The sequence below is a fragment of the Pezoporus wallicus genome, unplaced genomic scaffold (assembly GCF_028554395.1).
Source record: "Pezoporus wallicus isolate ANWC-B61680 ecotype Strahan unplaced genomic scaffold, APGP_CSIRO_Pwel_v1 contig_6464, whole genome shotgun sequence".
NCBI classification, from domain to species: Eukaryota; Metazoa; Chordata; class Aves; order Psittaciformes; family Psittacidae; genus Pezoporus; species Pezoporus wallicus.
Window position 1 is genome coordinate 4,233,254 of NW_026642130.1, and position 12,093 is coordinate 4,245,346.

The 12,093-nt window shown below is 36.3% G+C and overlaps 1 protein-coding gene across 3 annotated transcripts in view; it reads right to left on the bottom strand.

Annotated features, from left to right (window-relative positions):
- The window catches only part of SUPT3H (SPT3 homolog, SAGA and STAGA complex component), a 271,608-nt gene that overhangs the window by 59,680 nt on the left and 199,835 nt on the right, over positions 1-12,093 (bottom strand). For all 3 annotated transcript variants that reach the window (XM_057427527.1, XM_057427528.1, XM_057427526.1), the window contains one exon: positions 1,805-1,880. In XM_057427527.1, the coding sequence (XP_057283510.1) occupies positions 1,805-1,880 (76 nt within the window). The remainder of the gene's footprint in view (positions 1-1,804; positions 1,881-12,093) is intronic.

Below are 12,093 nucleotides of genomic sequence, written 5' to 3' on the forward strand. Positions count from 1 at the left end.
TAAACACAAGTCAGGTACTAAACCGAAAACAGGTGTAAAGAGTGGTTATTTTTGCAGGAGGGAATGGAAGGCTACATCAGGTCGCTAAAGACAGAAAAAAAAACCCAAAACAAAAACCAAAGGAAGAGAAGCATGCAGGTGACAGCAGGACCACAAAATGTACCCTACAATTTAGATTTGTAATCCTGTAGTACTTTATCCTAAGATGGGCCGTTTCTTTTGCATGTCTTTAAAGGTGGACAGAAACATGGGGAGCTGTGATTATTAATATATATTGTTAAAACAGGCTTCTCCAAGTTCCTTCCAGGTTTATTCTTTTGTGACACAGTTTTCATGGGTTTATATTACAGTAAAAAGGGTTTATAACTGTAAACATAGCAATACATTTTTTTTTTTTTTTTACTAAAAGCTAAGAAACTAAGTAAAACCAGCTTTTGTACTAGTTTTGAATGTTCTGTATGGCCTTAGTATGTTCCATCTAGTTGAGTTCATATTATGCAATTGAATTTGTGCATAAATCTCTCTTGCTAGTATTTTGTAAGCCCTGTAAATTCTCTTATTCTTTTATGACATTAAATGTCAGTGAAAAAGAACTGTATAGAAATGGTCATTTAAAAATACTGCGAAAATACCATTAAGATATTTTTATAGATCACAGTCGCCTGGTCTGCAACATTCAATTTTATTTCTCAGATTTAAGATTTCTATTTGTTCTGAATCCAGATGATAATTTTTTTAGGTTTTAAAAATGATTTTATCACAAACCTCTCATTTCCTGTAGTCACCCTAATCTGAAGTATCATTTATCTAATGGCTCACAGATGTGTGATGCCAAATTGTAACTGAGCTTACAAAACATACTGAGTTAGGAAAAGAAATGCTTACAAAACATGTTTTCCTACATTTGCTGACATTTGCTGATACAGAACAGTATCTCAAATGTGTCACTTATTTGCCATAAATTAGTCACTCTTTCTTTGAGTTCAAAAAGAACAAGATAAGGTCTCTCACTTAAAGACACCATTGTGTTGAAGTCTGTGTCGTAGGATCATGTGCTGTTTTGTCATGATTTTTACTGGCTCCTTCACCTCACTTTCTCTGACATTTGACCTAAAACCTTAGTCATTACTTAACCGCTTCTGTAATGATGTTTTGCTACATGATCAAGCCCATTAATTTACAGCTCATTATAGTTGTGGCCCACAAGTACTTCTAGTAAGTTGGTTTTCAGTGCTAGTAAAGCCCTAATTCTGTCATCATGTTATTAGTGTTGGAATGGCGTATACTGATGAATTTGGCTAATGTTGAACAAATTCCACAGCAGGAGCTTACAGCTTAAAATAGAAAATACTCTTTAGTACTAAAGTTCTTTGTGTCTCTGCGGACAGGGAAATAAAAGCAAAACTTGCTGCTCTTCTCTAATTTTAGATGCATTCCGGAAAACCTGCAACCATGAAACTTTGCTAATATGCTGACTATAACACCACTGCGACGGACTTCAGGCAAGTATGGCTGTTTTAATCCATTAACTCTTTACCAGTTCGATCTTCGCAGTCTTCCCCAGCAGCACAGCATTTGAGCATTATAGAAAGCTTGGTAAATATTCAAATAAAACACTCTGCCTGGCAGACTGGAACTATGATAAATTAACTGTTCCCACGAGTTTTGCAGACAAAGAATTTAAAATGCTATGATTGCGGATGAAACAAAAGTGCTTTCAAAAAACATGAGGTTCTGCTGTGTTCTCTATTACATGAAATAATAATCAAACATCTTAATACAGGGCAGCCATTATAATACTTACAAAAACTCAATTGCCGACTCTCACAGAATTCTGCATACTGGACCGAGTCCATCATTCGTGTTTGTCTTTCTGCTCTCTGACAAAAGAGTAGAAGTACATCATGTACTTGTTCCAACAAGAACTTCATTCCACAAAAGAAATTACAGCGCCAAAGTGCCCCTGCCATAACCTTGAAGTAACCCTCCAAAATTAAACATGCATTGGCCAAGTTAAGATGCAGAAACATAAACCACAGGTTGGTTATTAGTCTTGTGAGTTAAATTTCCCAGAGGGACATGTCAATTCTTATTTTAAATATCTGCTTGTACACTGCTCACCTATGACAGACAGTGACAAGGGCTGAGACAGGAAACGTGCTGAGCACTCTTGCCCTGACCAAGGTGCGCATTTAAACTAAGGCACATGAGTAGACTGCCTACCACTGATGAAATTGAAATTGCAGAGTTATTTAATCTACTAGAAAACTAAAGAGCTGTTGATAAGCATATCTGAAGAGAGGCTACAACCAGCATTTGGCCTTAGCAGTTTCTCAAATAAAAAAAAAAAGAAAAAAAAAAGAAAATTATTATCGCAAATACACTTTCTTCCTCTATTTTCTGCCTTTCAGGTCATTCTTCTATGACAGACCAATCCATTAGTTATGAGATCTTGTTGAGAGTCAACATGTTCAATTTAGTTGTAAACACCACCTGTGCAGGAACATACCTGGATATTCTTTCTTTCTTTTATTCTTTACCCAGTCAATCATCTCTACTGTACTTTTACTCATCAGGATAGAAACTGTTCTACTTGGGCATTTTTCAGTTCTCCTATGCATACTTCTGACATCTTGACTATATTTTGTGGAGCTGCCATTTCAGATTAGTAAAAATTTTCAGTTAATTTATTCCATCAAGACATTAAGTAAGTCTAGATTGATTTTGCATCCTTTAAAAATAATTTTCATGATATATGCCATAACCTCAACCCTCACCTAACATAAGAGAGATCTGTTTTGTCTCTGTATTAATTCAGCCATACTTTTGAAGACAAAAGGCACCACCAGAATCATCTAATCTGAACTTCTGCACTGCACACGGCCCTTCTCACATAATACATTCTAGAAATGGCAGTCCTAGAATTTCTTGCGTAATTTTACCACACATTATAGAAAGGAATCTAATTTGGGTTTAATTTTTTCACATATTAACAGAGAACTCCTTCATGTAATTTAAAATGCTAACTTTTTATGCAATAGGGTTTACATTTCATAATCATTTATGCCTTTGTTTACCCGTGATAAATTAGTAGTTGGCTACTGCCAGGTAATACTGAAATTATTAACTCTAGGTGGGTAACCAAACACACTGAGCTTCTTTATGACAAGATTGTCTTAAATTTTACATGGAAATGTGGAGGCTTGCAGAACTGTTGCTTGATATCCCTTCCCAACAACACTCTCTCTAGAGGTCTCTATTCCAACCTCCACCTTAAAGAGGCCTATTGCCAACACTAGATGAAGTGAGCTATGGCTTTCTCTAGCAAAGTATTGAAAACCTCCAAGGACAGACATTATATGTCTCCTCTGGGTAATCTGCCCTAGTGTTGAACTAGTAAAAAAGATTTCTAACATGCCACTTGAAACTACCAACAAGCAACAACTGCATTATTCTACCCAGCACTACTAAGAAAAATTTAGTTCTATGTTTCTTAATTTATGCTTGGCTTTTTTTATACTTCTGAACACCTACAGGAAAAGAAAGGGAGATAGACTAAATTAGAGGTCATTGAAGAAATAATAGCTTAAAATGTTCACGACCAGAATTAAGAATGTATTTCACACAGGGCTTAGGGTCAACCAAAAGAGTGTATCTCAAAAAAGTCAAGGTATAAAACCATAAGCATCATACACACCCTTCCCTCCATGTATACACTATGCCATAACTGAATTGTGGTTGAAGTAGCACTGAAGTTGATAGTTTGGTTTGAATACGTGCTTGAAGTTTGTTTACTTCAACAGAGCAGGTATGATTTTCACAAGGTAAGGATCTGGTCTCTAGAAAAGATTAAATCCTTCATGTATCAAAGGCAGGAAGAAGCAGTTAGATTAAAGAGAATGATTATCCTCTTCAGAAGCAGACTCAAGCCTCTCAAAGAAGAAAAGCAAATTGCCTTAAACATTAAGGAAACAAATATAGCTATCTTTCAAACAGTAATTCATTTAATAAATCATTACACCTGGTAAGAACAGAACCATAACTAAGGATACAAAGTAGTATCAGGAGACGCTGATGGCAGCAGGACTACTTCTGCAGTGAGCCCGTACAGCTGAAGAAACCATGCACAAAGAAGGTGAAGTATAGGTGTGCTCACATTAAGGACAGAAATCGCCAAGGAAAAAAACCAACCACATACACACAAATTTTGCCATAACTCCCTGAGTTCCCTTATAAAAAATGAAACAAAAAAATATCAATCATCAAAGGTTTACTAAAAGAAAGGTGTTGCTGAGGGATTTTCATTTCTCCTACAAATTGTCTACAGTAGTTGTTTCAATACAGGACTTAATTTTGTTCTTAATATACTAAATGAATGCTCAAACTTACTTTTTCTCTGTATGGATTTTTTCTTAATGTAGTAAAATTACCTGTGTACCTGTGAAAAAAAATTGCTTTTCCCCTCTAATTCTCCTCTCTAAAAGAAGTCTTTCTTACAGGTGGGTTCTACAGTGATGGGCTAAATCATTCTAAGATACAATAGCTTTTAAAATAAATACCTGTATTTTCTTCCTAATACACTTTAAAAGAACCCCCACATCATGGCATGGAAATGTACAGTTCAAGGTATAAGAATAGCCATTCCATCAGTCCTACCAGTTTTAGAATAGTCTATAAATAACCAGCAAATGCAGGCGAAATATACAAAGGTATATTATCTTTACGGAAATACCAAAGCAGAAGACAACAGCAGATCATCTTTCCTCTTCACTTTACAAGAGTACAGCCAGTAATCATTTTCTCTTACATTATCCCTGCTTTGGAAAAATTTAATGCTGCCTTGCATCTACATTTCTAAGGTATATTCCATAAACTGAAAATCAATCAATAACATGGGATAAAAAGGGAGAAGAAAGAGTGAGCATTTTACTGTGAACACAGTGTTTCTCCAGGCCAAAGGAGTTTAAAGGAAACAGCATTCAGTGATGGGAAGTGACAATAAGTTTGTGAAAATGCCATAAGCTGTAAGCAATGCTTTAAGTCTTAAAAATACTCACTTGCTTTTTTTTTTACAGTCATTTTTGAACTTTTTTTTCTTTCCATGAGAACAAGAAATCACACAGGATGATTTAACTCAGAAATAACTTTAGTTTTATACAAGTGAAATTTTCCAAATTCTATTCTTGGAAGGAACAGCAAATGACTCCAACAGGATTGAAGTCCTCTTTCATCAGTATAAAAGCAATTGGCTGGGAATCTTTCCTGCATGAAGAAACACTGACACCCCTAACGATATGCCTCCTTGAAGTAATCTTAGCTTGAAACCAGATACAATAAATAACATCAATGACACTGCTCTACTGGTTTATCAAAAGAATTAAAAACGTATTGTTTTTACTCCCTCTATAGTAGTACTAGTCAGTCTAAGAAGTTAAGAAGCTGAGTTATGTGGTGTACAGCAGAGTTAAAATACTTTGAATGCTTTCCTTGGAACATGCTGAAGGCTGCAGTAGATAGGACCTGGCACAGTAAATGTGTGCTTAGTCTTCCAAAAAAATGTGTTGCATTATATCTTTCTTTCAGCATGAAGAACTAAAAAGGAAGACTAAAAAAAGAAAGGAAAGAAAAGGCAGAGTTGCATGCTGTCACCTACCATCCAAGATGAAAAATAATCTTATTTTGATTCCATTTTAAAGCTTTCACACTTGACATATAAAGCTCTTTGTGTGGGGGGAAGGCAAGAAGCCAAACGTTAACTTGCTTACCAACTCTTCTGCGTTTGAAGGAAATGTGCCGAGTAGCTGCTAAACTGGAACATTTGAAAAACGTATGCAGCATGGCTGGACACCCCTGTGTTTGGCAACAATATTAATGATGAAGATGTTGGCTTCCCAAACTGCTTGAATATTAATATTGTGGCTTGACTTCCTGATTTCCTTTGCTAAAGACCTCTTCATTGTGCATCTATCACAGTGCCAAAGGAGCTAGGTGGCTACCCCAGGGAAAAATCAAAGTTGCCCTGCAATGATTGATATTACTAAAAGAATATGCTAAATATTCATTATTATTATTATTATCATCATTATTTAGACTAGAGAATAACAGGGCACTGTATGCTGTACCAAAAAACCCAAAAAGTAATTTGAGGAATGAAATATAAGATAGCTCAATATTGAAGAGTTTACAAATACGCTGAAAATACAGTTTTACTCTTCGATATCTAGAAATCATCTGAGGATTATCACTATCTGAAGATTTTTGTTACATAAAGGAAAAATGTATTTACTCTTCTGAGAATCACTTGAATTAGTAAGCAAAGAAAAAAAGGGTTTTAAGAGTAAGCATTTTCAAAGATCAAGCTTACTTAGAGTTTTGTACAGAAAATAAAAATGCCACTTGGGGAAAGATCAATAGCTTTTGTGATGTAATACCTGATTTGTCTATAAAGAACAGACATACAGGGAATTTTTATAATTTTTACCGACCCCTTATAGAACATACCATACATTCTGCAGTAACCATTAACCTGAACAAGTCTGCATAGCAAACTTGAGGCCTTTGATGTAGTACTGGTTTTGAGCGCTCGTGTGTTTAGTACAACGTTCCCAATAATAGAAGAAAAAATGAGGTCTTTTTCTGTCAGACCAAGGTGATCCCCAGTTTAATGTATTTCACAGTTATAACTAGTAAGAACAGTTTTTCTTTTATCTCTACAGTATTATTAACCCCATTCCCCATGAATAAACAGAGTTTAAGACCTTAAGAACCTTAAAAACCTTAACTATTACACAGATGTTAAGGATCCACAACTGTAAATGATATGAAACTAAGCTGTGGATTACGACAAATATTAATTACACCTTTTTTAAATATAATTTTCCATTACAAAAAATTGGTGATTTTCTGACCAGGGACAAAAGATGGGGTTTCACTCAAACAAGTTAGATCTCTGCAGTATCCTAATTAGTCACCTAAAGTCCCTTTACAGTAAGAAAGATATTGGGCACTTTTAGAGAGCAATTTCAAGCTAAACTAGAGGTTAAAATAAGTCAGATGAATGACATCTATGAATTCGTCTAAAATTCATCAACTGCATACATCAGGGGTACAGACACTTGCTTAGGTCTACATGCCTACAGTACAGACATCCTCAGAAAAGCAAGATGAATTCTACTCTGGTCAATGAAGAACACCATTGAGGGATAAGCAAAAGCCAAGACTAAAGAATGACTCAGTCATTTTGTTCCTGCTCTGATCTCAAGGCAAAGCAATGCAAATGTATACAAAGGCGGCTCTGTACCCTGTCTGTGTGTTAACTCCATTCATCTTCCCCAAAGTATGCAAAATGTATCCTAACGAAGTATGTGCAGATAAGCAGGGGGAAAAGAGCTGGCAAAACTACTTAAAATTACGTAGAAATTTTGAGGGAATTATGAGAAAAGAAAGCAAATGAAATTGAACAGACAATAACAAAATGAATGGATTAATTCCCAGCAGTCATGATCTCATTGCTTAAGGAATAAATAAAATTCACCTCCTGATGGGGACTCACAGCCCCTGCAATACTTTGCCCTTGAAAATACGCAAATTCTACACATACTGTATTTATTTGAACCAGCTCCATATCATGTCCAAATTCCTTGTCTAAATTTATTACTGCTAGTCTGAAAAGTGAAGCTGGAACCTGCACACAAAACATTTCCATTTCACAGAATACCCTTGATTTTTACAGTAAAATATTTTTTTTATGCTATAATAAGTATTGTCATGAATTTTGTAAAACTATGTGTTAAAATCATGGCTATCTTCTACCTTTTTTTTTTTTGCTTTTCAAAAAATTTTAAATGATTTTGGATAAACTTTGCTACCAAACTTCAAAAGTTATGTGGGATTTATTAATATATTAACACAAGTGACCTTCCCTCGCTTTTCTGGTTAAGGATACTGTAACACCTTTCTGTGGTTTCCATCTGGCTGTACATCAAAAAGTTTTCACACCAGTTTAATATTAGGATACCTTTATGTCTTCTAGACAGCATTCTTCTGAGCACTTATCCGGATCTTGTATCAATTCATAGATGAGGTTCATATAAACAGCTTTAGCACCCACAAGTAAAGCCTGAAGTCATCAAAACAGGCATCACTGCATTGTCTGGGAGATACAAACAGCAAAGCAGCCCCTTTTGCCTAATGAGTTTCAGTTTTTTTCTTTTATTTGCAGTCAAAATCAGTGTCGTGGTTTAAGCCCAGTTGGCTACGCAGCTTGCTCAGTCACTCCTGCTCTCTTTCTTGCCCCCACTCCCAGAGGGATGGGGAGGAGTATAGAAAGAATGTAACTCCCACAGTTTGAGATAAGAACAGTCCAGTAACTAAGGTATAACACAAACCACTACTGCTACCACCAATAATAATAATGATAAGGGAAATAACAAGGGGAGAGAATACAATAGCTCACCACCTGCTGACTGATACCCAGCCCGACACTAGCAGCGATCTTACTATTCTGGGTAACTGTCCTCAGTTTATATAGTGGACATGACGTGCTATGGTATGGAATAACCGTTTGGCTAGTTTGGGTCAGATGTCCTGTCTCTGCTTCCTTCCGGCTTCCCCTCCTCCCTGCGGCAGAGCATGAGACTCAGAAATTCCTTGGTCAGAGTAAACATTACTGAGCAACAACTAAAAGCATCGGTGTTATCAGCGTTGTTCCCAGGCCAAAAGTCAAAACCACAGCACTGCACCAGATACTAAGGAGAAAAAATGACTGCTACTGCTGAACTCAGGACAATCAAGCCATGACATTCGATTTAATGATAATACAATAATTATAGAGGCTCACTTATAAGCAAAAGGAAAATACTGTAAGCTATAAGAAATTGGTAAAATATTTCTTTTAGCTTTATGACTACAGATCGGGATAGATGATAAATGAATTGTATATTTACTCAACATTTGTATTCGATTCTGTGCAAATTTCTTGTAGTTATTATATGTCATCTTAAAAAATCCTCAAGTACTTCTCACCCTCATAATATTTCCCCCATTGTCATTTGCAGATAGCTTGGTTTTGAACCCAGTTCAGGTGTGTAGACACTTGGTAATTTAGCACTGAATAACAGTCAACTCAAGAGTTTCCTACAAATAATCTGACTCCCTGAAACTGCACTCCTTCCACTCCTCTGAATGGACTGAAGCCTGTTTATAGTCTTGAATGAAGGCTGGCTCAGACTGGTAAAAGCACAACATGTCTTGCACACTTGCACATCATCCTTGCTGTAGAGGAGGACTGGAAGAGAGTCCTGCTCCTACTGAATACAGATAGAACGGCATAAGGTTAACGGGTGATTTCAAATCAAAGTTCACCAGGAGATTAATTCTATACATAAGACACTTCAGTAAAACTCAATTCCCAAACATATTCTATCTAGTCACCCCTACAATATGTCCAGAATTATTCACTTTACAGCCGTGACCTGTTAAGCAATACATCCAGTAAAGCAAGTTAAACTGAACAGCAGGTAACTAAAAAAATCTAGGGACAAGACCTCTCATTCACTGGCTTTACTTAGTAAATGCATATAAGACAACAAATCTAATTAAAAAAAAACAAAAAGCAAAGCACCATAAAACTCTGTCCTGTTAACAGCCAGGATCAATATATGCTTCTAATAAGACACTTCAGAGTTTTGGTAATGTTAAATTAGAAATGAAGAAGAGGAAGTCCTCAAAAGCATTGTTCTTACACTCTTTATGTGGAAAACAAAGGAAAGCAAATTGAACCCAATGCACATACTAGCAAGCAATTCCTCTGATAAAATTCATTATCCTGTAAGGCATATCTCTGCAATTCTTTGTGCATCAGGCCTGCTGACAGATACTGAGAAATGGCATTCTGAATGGTCTTCTGGAGCTCCACAAGAAAAGAAGTATGAGAAGATTTAGGAAAATTTTCACTAGGAGAAACTTGAATAAGTTTCAGACCATATGAGCAATACTTCTCATATTTGCAAATATTAAAATTCTGTCTTTTCCCTTATGCTCAAAAAAACAGACTTGTCTTATATTCATCCCCAGTAGATCAGCCAATACTCACATTATCTGACATTCTTTCAGATACTACAAGTACTACAATGCTACAGGCATATACACACAGGCACCCTTGGCAGATGATGGTCTTTCAATCAGAGTGGAAACAAAAATGTTTACAATTAAAAATGCTTGGGTTTTTTTTCTAGTTATGTTGTTCCTTGAAAAAATATTTTTTTAAAAAAGCCCAACTTCCAAAATAATGGCAGAATGTACAAAGAAGAAATCCAAGGCACTTCTTTTTTTTTCCGTGTGCACAAGTAATTTGGTATACATTACAGCAAACCAATTCATAAGTCTGAATTCGGTCTTGCAACTTATAGATGAAATCCTGTCTCTATAATATCCCCAGCAAAGCTTTTGTTAACTTCAATAGCTGTAGGATCTCACCCTATGAACATCTCTCCTAACTTAAGATTGCACCTACTATAGATGGTTATCAACCTCTTGCCAAAGGAAAGCAGAAAAATGGGTTTTCAAAAAGGGACACAAGACTAAAAGAGCCTTTTCTATATATTATCCTACATGCAGATTAGAAATACAACTAGGACTCCCTCTATAAAGGTATTCTGGAATGAAAACAGGCCAGGGAGGAGAACTCCAGCTGCTGCTAAACTGGCTGTGTTCTTTCATAAAGTCATTACAGGCACTGCCTCGGGCTAGGACTCACCTCATACAATGCTGGGTGTTTTAGTATAACCAAGTCACCCTTTATAATCAGTGGGAAAAGAGAGGCACCTCTGTAGGCTGATCACATCTATGAAAGGTGTGGTAAGAGAATGTGTGAGCTCTGGACGTGCCCTTCTCCCTGTAGACACAGGAATGCAGATGGCTGTCAGAAACAGATGTCTGGATTCCAGCTGAGAACTTCTCACCCTTTAGCAATACAAAGCAGTTGTTAATGCAAACTGGGAGATGATTATAAACTATGAGATGCACCTAGACAAGATACTGATCTGGTTTTTGAAAGGAAGGCCACTAATTCACTTAAACTATTAACGACAAAAATGAGTAAAACAATTTAGCTAAGCCATTTCCCACAACAAATCCAAATCTGCTAACTCTTATGATGAATTTGTGTAAGAAGTGCATTCATGAATGTCTATAAGGAAAGCATTAATTAATTAAAATTAATTACAATTAAAATACATGGTACCACATGTATGCAGATGTGCTCCCCTTGGCATATGACTGGAGAATGCAGTTATTTGAACTTACTTTGTTAGAGTTCACTGCAATCAGAGAACAATACAGAGTGGTATTCAAAAATGCATTCTAGCTTCCTTAACACAAGAAGTGTGCATGTAGACATTTCACATTCAACTTGTGGCATTTACACCACTGAGTCTAATTCTGTGGTCATACTTTTAGTCTTTCAGAAAAGCCTTTCTAATTTGATAATTGCAAAACATGAAACTCCAGATAAAAATCACATCATGAAATTCGGGGAATAAGTGAGTCATACATTGAGTTAAAAAGGAAATGCTTCCCTCAGAAATCAGTGACCAGTATGAATTACATATAATCTGCATGTGATTTTACATAGACAGTGTACATTTCTCTTTAAGCTTAAAATACTTGATAAGAGATGTCTCTTTCAACTTCACAGGCTGAATTTGGCTGCCTCCTGCCTCTTGAACAGCCCAGGCTTCCCAACCAGAAAAGGAACTGGACTTTGATAGTCAAAGCTCCTACCTGGGTTCTGCTCCTAATTTTCCATCTGAGAATGACTGAGTGCAAATGAAGGCTGAAACAATCACAATGTAAGGCTTGTTTCACAACTGCTGCAAAGCTTATGGGGTTATTTGCACTAATACTGAACCAGTACAAACGTTGTGCATGGTGATGCCATGATACACTCTAGCCACATATCCCCAGCTTGCACAGGCTGGAGGACAAAAACACAAAACAAAACTGCACTACATGCCCGGGTATGAAAAGTAAGAAGACCCTAAAAATCATTATCTGAATTAAAAGGCTTTGAACAAAAGATTAGTTGTTTTGTTT